The 12017-nt window shown below is 42.5% G+C and overlaps 1 protein-coding gene across 7 annotated transcripts in view; it reads right to left on the reverse strand.

Moving 5' to 3' along the window:
* The window catches only part of chl1b (cell adhesion molecule L1-like b), a 35607-nt gene that overhangs the window by 12548 nt on the left and 11042 nt on the right, over positions 1-12017 (reverse strand). For 5 of the 7 annotated variants that reach the window (XM_037251898.1, XM_037251895.1, XM_037251896.1 and 2 more), the window contains exons 2-18: positions 7898-8079; positions 6076-6184; positions 5703-5893; positions 5153-5275; positions 4754-4924; positions 4566-4595; positions 4344-4455; positions 4050-4231; positions 3655-3786; positions 2868-3008; positions 2497-2608; positions 1899-2065; positions 1666-1831; positions 1458-1582; positions 1129-1230; positions 700-897; positions 441-511 (exon numbers count right to left, since the gene is read on the reverse strand). In XM_037251898.1, coding sequence (XP_037107793.1) covers positions 441-511; positions 700-897; positions 1129-1230; positions 1458-1582; positions 1666-1831; positions 1899-2065; positions 2497-2608; positions 2868-3008; positions 3655-3786; positions 4050-4231; positions 4344-4455; positions 4566-4595; positions 4754-4924; positions 5153-5275; positions 5703-5893; positions 6076-6184; positions 7898-8006 — 2241 coding nt within the window. In that variant the 5' untranslated portion in view covers positions 8007-8079. The remainder of the gene's footprint in view (positions 1-440; positions 512-699; positions 898-1128; positions 1231-1457; positions 1583-1665; positions 1832-1898; positions 2066-2496; positions 2609-2867; positions 3009-3654; positions 3787-4049; positions 4232-4343; positions 4456-4565; positions 4596-4753; positions 4925-5152; positions 5276-5702; positions 5894-6075; positions 6185-7897; positions 8080-12017) is intronic. The other 2 variants (XM_037251899.1, XM_037251897.1) reach the window with 1 other exon arrangement.

Raw genomic sequence — 12017 nt, forward strand, 5'->3', positions numbered from 1 at the left:
GATGAAAAGTCAGTGCTTGGAGCATTCGCTTGTGTATTATCTTGCCATCTATTAAAACAATGGGCAGAATATCCTGCTCAGGTAGGGCTTTTCTTAAATGTAGGATCTGGCTGGAACATAATGCAATTAATCTCTGAATAGAGGACAGTGTGCAAGAAATACAATATCATTCACAAAACGAACATGGTGAACAAAGGGGGGGAAGCTCATCAATCCGGAATTCAAAAGCCAACTTTGTATGACACGAGAGCCAGCTAATAATTGAAGGCAAGATTTGTCTGATGATAATAAAATGGAAACTTTGGCTTGGACGGCTTTCAATGGATACTCATTCAAATAAAGAGCAAAGCCAAAATATTGAAATGAGTTGATTTGTCACAGATTTAAAAGGTAGTAGATGCCAGCTATTCAGTTAGATTTGTTTCATAGTCTTTTCTTACCTCCCAGTTGATATCCATTTCATGCGGCAAATGACCTTCGATTTTGATATTTTCCGGGTTCTTGTCAGGGGCTGTGGAAAAGAGTGAGTATGGATTTTGTCAGAATTATTAGTGTGAAAGAACTCTCAAGTGCAATAGGCAGAGCAAAGACAAGATTGGAATCAATTATGTCACAGTGTTTCAAAGTTCCCACAGAGCACAACGTTGGCAGCTGTAGTGGGCTCGCTATAATAAACAATAGACAGAGGACACATTAGACCTGTCGGAGGAGTTTTGTATCTCTCTGTGGGCTCGCTGGGACGACCCCTCCCGACACCGTTAACGGCAGCCACACGGAAGCGGTAGTCGACGTGACCGTGTAGTTTGAGGACGGACGAAATGTGATTCCCGGGTACCCTGAGGAGCTCCTTCCAATTTCCAGGCTCCCACTGGCTCTCCTCGTATTGAATAATAAACTCTGTTGAAAGGCAGAGAGACAATCAGCCCCTAAGCGCTTTGGCTCCTGCCAAAGAATCGCTTAGCCAACCACAGGCTGTGCAGAGCAAGCCTCGCTCTCTGCTTTGGGCTCCCACAAAAACACTGATCACGATTTATACTTGGACGGATCGATGACCGATACGAGCTAAACACGACATAAATTAGGAGAAAAATTATGCAGGTCATATGAACACGAGACATTTGCTCTCACCTGTGATTGAGCTGTTGTGATTGTCTCCCGGGGTCCATTTCAGTTTCACACTTTTGGTCTTGTGTTCTGAGAGCACCAAGTGCTCAGGTGCATCGGGGACATCTGCAACCCACGACAGCGGTTTGGGGTCAATCTCAGACACATCAATCTCAGTAGGAAGCAAAACCAAGGCAATCAATTGCAATCAAATCATGGCAAGATGTGCAGTTCAATGAATCGTCTTCTGGTGATGTCACAACTATTGCTCGTACTTGTTATACCACAAAGCTACGGTGATCTGTAGAGTTTTCTGGACTGGACAAGAAGATTATATTCCACTGGTGGCTCACCTAAAACCATGAGCAATGCTGAGGCAGTGTCCTGGTCCACCGGAGTTCTTCCGACACATTTATATACACCCTGATCTCTGTGGCTCACATTGACAATTTGAAGGATACCATCCTCCACAAAGAATCTGTCAACCAGAAGATGTATGCACAATACTGATTGACAAAACCAAGCAGCTTTGAAATACAAGACAAAAATCCAGGACCCTACCTTGAATTCTCCGTATAATTCAAGCCGATGTTCATATCGTCTTTTTCCCACAGGAGCTCAAAGTCGTTGCTGAAGGACTTGTCGTATTCTGCCAGGCATGAAAACTGGGCTGTGGTGCCGACGAGGATCTGCTGGTCTTCCGGGGCCGCCGTTATTCTTGTGGCATCTTTACAAGGAGGACACTGAAAATGAGGACCGCGAGCCACGACGAACACATCAATTGCAACGCGTACCTGTCACATAAAGCGAAGCTTCAATGGCGGATGAGCCTTCTGTGTTTTTGGCGTAACACGTATACTGTCCCGTGTCCTCTTTTTCTGTGGTGTAGATCTCTAATGAGCCGCTGTCATGCACGGTAAACCTCGGCCCCACCACCGATTCAGAGGAATCATCTTTGCTCCTGTAAACAATACATGTCAACTGAAGAGCAACAGTTTTCACCATTTGACCTCAACAATACATCCACCGAAAGTATTAAAGGTATACTGGCACGAATATTCGAATAATGTCCACTAGCATCTACTCTAATGTTCTTGTGGTGATATAAAGACATGAGAACTTGTAGATTTTCTGATTGTTCAACATGTAGTCATTGCGGTTGCTATAGTAACCATGTAGGTTGTCTCTATCAAGTCTATCAATTTTAAATCAAGTTAAGGTCAAATATCACATTTTACATATATATCGGGAGTCCATAAATATCAATTGGATATCAAAATGTATTTTTTAAATGGACGCCGATTCCGTATATACGTCCAGCGGTTGAGATCTACTGCTCCCTGTTGTCGAGAGGTAGAACAGCACAGCACACAGCACAGCCTGTCCACCCACCAAGTGATTGTCGATGGCGGAGAGCTGAAGACGTTGCAGTGCATCACCACCCCCCTCCCTTCCACAGCCGTGTAATCCTCCCCCTGCGTTGTAAGAATCATCGGAGGGAGATCTGCCAAGCACAAGATTGGAATGAAAAGCATTTGAATGAACGCGAGTTTGTAATGGCAACAACTACACTCTGTGAACAAAAGAGGGCGCGGCTTTAAGCTGTAACGGTGGATCGAGGCTCATCGACATGATGGACAAATGCCAGCATCAGGACCAGCTGGATAACTAACAGGCACATTCCTCAGCAATCACGGTTGAGTTTGCAATTCAAAATAAAAATGAAAATCAGAACATGCTAAAATAAGACTGCACGTGCTTACTCATGACCATGATGTTTGCATTGGCGAGGAGGGTTCCATGTGGGTTGGACGCTTGGCACTGATAGACCGCACTGTCAGATGCTTTGGCATTGTGCAAAATGATGGTGTCATCAAACACCTTTCTGTTTGCCGCCGGCGCTTCTGCAGAAGAAGATTAAAAGCCACTTAACCAAAACAACAGCGCTGCATTTGGGCAGGTAAACATGCAGCCAGGAAATTATTTTTCATTATTTGCAAGTACATTTTTACGCCAAAAGTTTGGCCCAATAAAACAAACCCCATTGTTCATCGCATGTTTGAATTTGGTTAATGACATCAGCATATCAAACACAGCAAAGCCTCAATTGTTTTTTTAAATTTTATTTTGTCTATCATCTTATCTTACGTAGTCAAAAACAGTTTCTCCTATAACTCTTCTCCCGCTTTCCCATAATGTATCATTTTGAGCCAGCAGAGTTCAACAGGAGCCAAAACTCTATAAATAATGAAATAACATTTTTCCTTCATTTTAGATACCATCTTTGAATCCCAGTTGTGAGATTTCAATTTGATGATTTCAGAGTTGGTGACAGCTCAGGACTAAGCTCAAAGTATTTCAAAGTAGTTTCCACTCATCCTCTGAGCATTTGAGAGTTCACCAACCATTCCAGGCGTCTTTTAAGCACCGCCGTCCTTTCTTTGCTCTCTCATGCACAAAGCGAGCGAAAAGCGACACAAAAATTGCTGATGATTTGTAAATTCCGATCGATTCCGTCAAGTGACGTGAAGACGGTTGGGCCTCACTCACCGTGCAACGGCAGACCATTCACCCTCCAAGTGATAGCCGGCTGTGGAGTCCCACTCGCTGAGCACTTGATGAGCACATCTGAGCCAATCATACTGAGCTGACTCTCAGGCTCCGACAGCCACTCTGGAGGCTCTGACAAGACACACAATCAGGATGATTTTGATCAAACTGAATACAGCTCTGACATTAAGCAGTTACAAGGAAAGAGGAGAGGAGCGGAAAGAATGAATGTATTTCATTCAGTGCAAGAGCTCCATTATGATAAAGAAATACATGTCGGGGAGGCTTTACTAGGAAACTTGGACAAATTGTCGCTATTAGAAAACATGTTCAAAGAGCTCTGTTGTAAATAAGAGCCACCCTCAATCTTTATTGTCGCTGCACATTTGATTTACCTTCAACGATGACTGTGAAATAATGGACCACCTCTCCCAGTCTGTTCTTGGCCTTGCACATGTACTTGCCGCTGTCTTCTTGTTCGATACTTGGCACAATCAGCAATTTTCCATGACTTTCCAGTTTGGCCCTTGCTGGGAGTTTATGACCCATTTTAACCCACTCGACCTGTGGAGTTGGACTTCAAGAACATGACCAATATTAGGTTACATTTTTATTGATATAGGTTTGTTTACCTGTAGGAATCATATATGCAGTTCTAATCAGTTTTGCATACATGTAGTTGAACTCACAATCCCTCAGGAATGCACTCCAATTTCATGTCGTCTCCCCTGACGAGACGTTTCTCTGTCCGGACACCAGAGGGCGTCATAAGCAAAGGTCTCCGCTGCAGGATGGCATTGGCTAACAGTGCAGGAATCAGAAATACAAGATGAGGAGTTTATTCAAGATTACCGGGGGGGAAAAAAACTGTGAAATGAAATGAAAATGTACACAAACACTAAAAAACTCACCAACTTCAGGACTCAAGCCATGACTTTTTTCTGAAATGCAGGAGGGTGGGATGAAAAAAAAACAATAACACAAAGTGGATGCAAAATTACAAATATTCACAAACTAAAACCAAAGACGTGCATGTGAATGAGACAAAATGGCACAAATGTGGCTGTATAATTTATAAGGAAAAAAAAGTGGCGCCTACTTGTGTTGACAACGACCGACATTGCTGTTTTCTGAACGATGGTTCGTATTCTTGGGAAGGCAGCAAAGCAGCAGTAGTCTCTTCTGCTGTCTTTTTCGACCGCGTGAGAAAAGTACAGATCTCCATTCAAGCTCATAGACACCCGCTCATCTTGTTCAATATGCTGGAGGTCTGAGCAACAGAATGTACCAAATAAAGAACATTTATTTCACATTTCTAATCACACATGTAAACAAACAACGCCCGTGGAAGTAAGAAGATTAAGTGCACTAGTAGAACGTTTTAATTTTGAATAATTGCTGAAATGGCTTTCCACATGAGGACACAAATAGTGCGAGCAATCATAATGTGTGGCGATAACATTTAAAGCGACCATTTGAGTGGAAAGAAATCACTTACTGATAGTCATCCAATAGATCTGCAGCGGGGGGATTCCTTGAGGTGGGTCGCATTTTAAAGTAAAAGGCTGGCCTTCCTCCACCACAACAGGATCAAGTGTTTCTTTTGGAAACTTTGGGACATCTAGAAGAGTAGGACAAAGATAACTAAATAGTATCACACATGGGTTGAATGATGCTGATCGTTCTCCAAAGAAAATGGCTCTAATACAGGGGTCACCCGGACTTGGTGACCTGTTCTAATAGAATACCGTGCAAAGCTTTTCTAAACTGTAGCGGTCAACCTGAGAGTGGAATGTGCACTTCAAGTGAGTGGGAGCAAAAATGCAAATGTTTAAAATCAGGTGGAAAGGCTAAATGTTCCGTCTACCACACAGAATGTAGGTACTGTATTAACACAGTACAAGTTGTGCTAAAAAGCTTCCTCCCACCTCGAATTGAATCTCAGTAGTACTGCATAGGAATGAATTCAAATCACTTCGCTGTAATATTGCACCACCAATACCCCCTCCCCCCACACAAACACACAGGCGTGTGTATATGTTACTCACGGGGGACAATGAATTCAATCTCCCTCGATGTGGCGGTCCCCAGTTTGTTAGAGGCGTAACAAAGATACGTTCCCTGATACTCTGTAAGGTTTCCATTATTGGGGATGACAAAAGTCCCAGAATCCTCTTCTTTCATCAGCCGGGGGTCTGACGAAGGGTCGAATTCCTGGCCATTTTTCATCCATCTGAATCTACACAATAAAAATTGAGGAATAACAAAGCTTTCAAATGAGATTGCGGTGTGAACGATTCCCAGTGTTTCAAAGTCAATATTTGTCCCAGGGTGGGCAAAGGGTTATTGTGGTTTCACTGTTCTAGAGCTTTTATTTCTCTTTACTTTTGAAGCTGAAGTGACACAAAACTTGTTACTCACTCTGGCATGGGATTCCCTTTGGCCTCGCACGTCATCGGATAACTCTCGTCAAATGGGAAGGCGATAAGGGAGCTTGGCGACTGAGCAGTGATGGTGGGCAGCTGCTCAACTGGGCAGCAAAGCATGAAAATTGGAGTCGCTCATGAAAAGTTACAACTTGTAGCACAACATGAAACGGAATGGGCTGTTGGTTAAACAAATTTGGCTCGTAACAAATTCGGTGTTCAATAATTTGGCGGACGGTGGACAGTTTAGATGGGAGGCGAATTCCAGTAATAAACAGTCAAAACTAGAAAACCCAATGCAGCGAGTGGAAAAAAGACAAAGCCAAACGTGGTTTGGGATTTATTCCTTTTGGTCACAAGCTATTCCCCCCTCAAGACTGAAATCCAAAGAGTTCCTTTCATTTTTAGAAACAAAAAAATGTTTGAACTGCTCTTTATCAAACCCTATGAGACAGTGTTGAATAATTTAGAGGAAGAGAGATTTGATATGCGTTTCCAAGGAAACTGAAATGCACACAAACACAAAAGATACAAGAAACATGATTCAAGGCAGATAATAGCTGTAAATATATTCTATTCACACAGTGCTTGATGAAAGTACGCCTACTCTAAATTATTCAACTGTTTTGTTTTCCCAAGGAGAATACATTTCTTTTTTGTTTGTCTGTTTACAATTGTAAGCAGAAGGAATGATAAGAATTATAAATAACCTGAGCACCGATTCCTCACATGACCAAGGTTGAGCTGCGCATTTCAATTCATCTCAGCTCAGGTCTTACAGTGAACAGTTTGCGTGCGTTCTCCCTGCGCACATGTGGGGGTGGTCTCCATGGGCTAACTTACTCCCACATCAAAACACTTCATTGAAGACTCTAAATTGCCCGTAGGTGCAAAAGTGAAGCTGTCTGCCTCCATCTGTCAGCCTTATGATTGACAGGTGACAAATGAGAGGTTACCGTACCTCACCTTCCCTGCAAATCTGGACGAATGGATATTCACCTCCTGTCTAACGGCTTACATTCATAAAACACAAAAAAAGTAGACATCCCCCCCGAGGGGAAACGAGCCTAAACATGTCCGACTGAAACTAAAAAAGACATTCTGACAAGATGTTCTATTCCAGCCCTGTGGGAAGCAGTTGTGCCCATGAAGTATTGGGTGTCAAGCACCACAGCGATATTTTTTAGTAAAGCTCTCTCCCTCGAGCTGGGTCACTGTTCTACAAGGCAAGTGGAATCTAAATTCATTCCTGCATCGGCACCAAAAAATATTCCTCCCCATTTCAGACAGTACTGTTTGACCTTGTTCTAACTATGGCAACGCTGATGGCTGTTTTGTGAGCCCTGTCTTCTTTTTTGTGTTAGTATGAATCTAGCCGACTTTCGATGGGCATAATTAGATTGTTTTGTTAAATGCACAATGTGTAAACTTCAACATAATCAACAGCTCATTCACTGCCATGGCAGTTGAAATGGATCTTGGACGTCTATATCCGTCAATGGTAGCGAATGAGTTAACTTACTGTTTTAACGCTTTATTAGTTGTGAGCTGGTAGTAGTTTCTGATAAAGCAGGCCCCTTATATTATTACTAAGAGGGGGAAAATAATGCCGAAAGAGTTGAACTCATATTTGTTCAATTTTTTCGATTTTCACAAGCCAATGTTGGTTTTTAGGATAAGAAAGATACAAGATACTTTCTGCTTTCAAATTGAAAAATTGCTACGTATTTTGTGTTGAAACAATAATTTAATCATTTGATCTAATATACTGTTTTTTTTTTCAAGTTTTGTTACAAAGAGTAAAAGGTATCACTAACCTTCCAGCGGGATGTCAACGGCTGTCGTAGTATGAAAGTTACAGATAAACGTGACTGTGGCCAGAATGCCAAATATTCTCCATCTTCTGTGTAATGTCATGCTTTTCATTGTTGATGTCAAGAAACGAGAGCTTTCCAATGTTTCCTCACTTTCTGTCTCCGGTGCAGTGAAGAGGTGGTACCTGTGAATGCAGAGCAGACGGAGAACCCCCCGTGAATCCACCCACGTGTTGGCAAAGCAAAAGGCAAACCCCAGACACAACAAATCCCCCGTGACTACTCTCTCTCGTCAGCCATGCGTAACCAGGCGCACTCAATATGTTCATTTGCGGCAACAGGGACTCTGCTCAACATGTAAATTTGGGTGAAATAGTCACATTAAAGTCTCCTCGCTACCCACTCAAGTCAACCACCCACTCACACAGCACACCTTTCATCATTTTATCTTTTAAGTTTGATGTCTACCCCTGCATAAGGTGTATTTTCTTCCTTGCGACAATAAAAAAACAAATCATGATAGATTTAATGATGCCTGTCAAATGTTCACACTCATTCTGGCGTAACTAGAGAACGGTTTTACTGTCTAAACATCTGACAATAAAGCTTTGCAAATTAACATGCAGCAACATGATTGCAGGTAGTTTTGCTGCCTGAGGGGTGTGAAGCATCGTTCAACTGATGTTTGACAATCAAAGTACCGTACCGCCTGCACTTACTGTTCCTGCACCTTTCCAGCTAACAGCCCAGATTGTGACCTTCTAATGAGCGCACGAGCGGTCAGAGAGCGGAAAGAGTGAAGTTGGGTCACTTTAGTGTCAAGCCTCTTGGGTGTACGTTCACTTGGCTTCCTCGTTTTGACTGCTAACCAGCGCACTATATCACGCTTGAGTAATTTGTTTAACAGATAACGCTGAAAACCTGCTAACACTTAAAGGGGTGTGGTACAAATTTATGGTGCAACTGATATGGGAAGTTTTTAGTTATGTGGTTTTATTCACTCGTCCTTTAAGAATGCGCTCAAATTAACAAATGTATATGCCAACCAATAAAACAAACTGAATATATTTGCATTTCATTATTTATACTCTGATCGGAACTGTACACTTTGTGTTACAGCTTCGAGCTCATGTAGTTATGGGATTTAAAACCGGGCATTTTCAAATTGGGGAATACACTGGGGTCAATCTGAGCTAGACGGAATGCAATTATTAATCAACCCGAGACGAAAGAACAAATTCAATTAATTCTTTCCAGACGTATTTTCAATTGAACATGCACTCTGAACTTAACAACCATTCCTCAAGTTAATGGTATTAACTAGGGGCCCCGCGGGTCAATACTCGTATTCAAAGCAGCTTGTGACCTCAGCTCCACCCACATATATCAGCGACGGGGTTCAGGGCTTGAGGTTAGCATTACCCGCACGGCACTCAATAAAAATTCAGAGCTATTGACCGTATCTGGAGCTGGGTGTTTTGGCAGTATAAGTCGCGCTAAAAATAGCCCGAGGGCTTCATTTGTTTCCCACACATTTTGATTGATGTTGTTAAACGCTGAATAAAATCAAAAGGTAGAAGCTCGCTGTAATCGGCTCGTGCTTTGTTCATGGGATTGGCGCGGTTTCATAGGAGGAGTTCCAATTCCGTTGTTTTCCTAATGTCCGCATTTGCCAGCCAAAGGCCTCACTCCGCCCTCACCACTTCACATGGATTACATTTTGTTCACACTGTGCTTGATGATTTGTCTTCTGATTTAATTTCTCTCCCCCCCTATTAAACATTTATTGAAAACTAACACTGCCATCTGGTAGTGGGAGGTTCACTAAGGACTTGACTGTGTCGAGTGTTAATGTCTACATTGAACTCGCGGCTATGCTGGCTATTCGACGTATACGATGCGCATGAGCGGCCCCCTAAAGCTCGCTTGATTTAAAGACCCCAGGGTCTTCTTAATCCCCGCCCCTTTCAACAGCGATCGGACCAGCCGGAGATTGATGAATCTGGCAGGAGGCTAAAAACTGTTCCCTGTTGGAAGGGAAGCCCAATACAAACCCAAACTTTGCTTAGCCAAGACTCAAAGGGGACAGATGCCCTGCAATGGAGGGGGCAAGGAGAAGTAAACAGTCAAGGGCAAATCAAAACATTTTCACGACTTTGAAAGTCTTGGTGTGACACTTATTCTTGAAAAGAAAGAAAGAAAGACGATTCAAATGTAGACAAAAACCGGTATGTTTTTTTTTTTGTCTCGTTCGTTTTTGCTCGACTAATCCTTTCTTGGTTTATCAAATTGCAGCATGCCGGGGTCTTAACCTTACAATCAATTCCTCAATGTTCTGCGACGTGTTTAAGGATGAAGTAACCTGTCAATAGATGCGATAGATACAGATGTCGATCCCATCTAACATACTATTTTTACATTTTGGCTGAAAATTCTTTATCTCTACGACACACTGACTTATTGGTTGCTGAAAAAAATTGGCAAACCTGTATTTTTGGCAAGCTCCATCATCATATTCTGACCATCTGGCCTGGCCTTGCACCTTGGCTCTCACCCTCAAACACCTTGCAATACATTCACAATACTGCAATTTTACTCACTTCAATGCGAAACAACATGGAATGATTTCTAGCGAGGGACTTCCACTTGTTGTGGTGGGCGTTGCCGGGGTTCAGGAGAAACCACACAAAATTCGCTACAGTAGCCTCTTTAGCTTCCCCATCTGCTGCTTTCTCACACAAAGACAACAGACAGGCACGTGTGGACCTCGTGTAGTTTACTGTGAAAGCCTCTAATAGGATTAGGCAGTTCGTCCGTCGTCTTGTCAGGCTGGATTAAAATATTGCCTTTGCTTAAAACCGGCAATGGCACTCCACACTCTTCTGACATTCATTATAACGCTTATACAAAAAAAAAAAAAACGTGAATCATTGCTCGTTAAAAAGGAACCGCTTTACAAGGAGCATCAATTTTCTTTTTTTCCGCCGTGCATGTGTGACTGCATTTACAAGCCACCGTATTTTCTTCATTATTTCCACATTTTTCCCACAAATGAATGTTTCCTCTGGCAATCATAAGCGCATTCAATTTGCTACTACAAGCTCGGCCATGCGAGTCTATTATTCAAAACATTATCGCTAAAACAAAATCTGAAACAAGACACTAAATGAGATTGGAAAGTGAGAACAATATTGGATAATTTGCTTCCAATTTTGATGCCCTTCCATAGCGTGACAGTTCAATTATGCCACTATTAATATTTCAGGAGTGTGTAGCATTAACTAGCTGTGTGAATTTGGCAGAGGATGAGAGCGGAAATGATGAAGCTGAGAGTGAAGAAATGAGGCTCGGTTGGAGTTGGATATAGATTGGCTGAAGCGAGGAACTGGGGTCTGTGACCCCGTGTGTTCTGGATCAACTAATGAAGTGTGACCTCCCTGATCCAATATGAACCCTATGAAGCAGTAAGGGTCCATACCGCTGTCACAAATCAGTAAAAAAGAAAGCAAAGAAAGAAGCGGAAGAGTCATACCCTCTTTTTTGGATCATTAAATCCTACCGTGGTGCCTTGAGATACAATTTGAAATCATTCTGTGACAATGCTCATAAATCAAAACACTCACATTTCAAATCATCTTTCCCCACTGAAATGAATGGGAATGGCATTAATCCGCTCCAGCGTTTCCCCCAAAACAACAAAAATGGCTGTAATGAGGAAAAATAACAATCCATAACCTTATAGAATGTTTCCACTCTCCTACCCACCTTGGCCAACCATTTCCGGACTGAAATATGTAATCTCATTATTGGCACATGTTGTATGGATGTCAAAACAATGCTGTCCTCTTTGTGAACCCGTTAATATGTTGAAGCTGAAGTTGTGCTGCACCTGTCTGTATCTCATCTTACAGCTTTTTCATCATAGCGCTTCTGATCTGGTGTCTTTGAAGCCCTACAGACGTGCCCCCTGCCTAGGACCGTAATCACATTAGTGTGGGAGCCTTGCCCAGTGACCAGCAGAGAGATGAATTCACAAGTTGGACTGCACCAACTGACCTAATATTTTTTTGGGGAAAGGACAACGTTTTTCTCTCTGCATTCATTCTCTTGGTTTGAGTAATGC

The sequence above is a fragment of the Syngnathus acus genome, chromosome 5 (genome assembly GCF_901709675.1).
Source record: "Syngnathus acus chromosome 5, fSynAcu1.2, whole genome shotgun sequence".
Taxonomy (NCBI): Eukaryota; Metazoa; Chordata; class Actinopteri; order Syngnathiformes; family Syngnathidae; genus Syngnathus; species Syngnathus acus.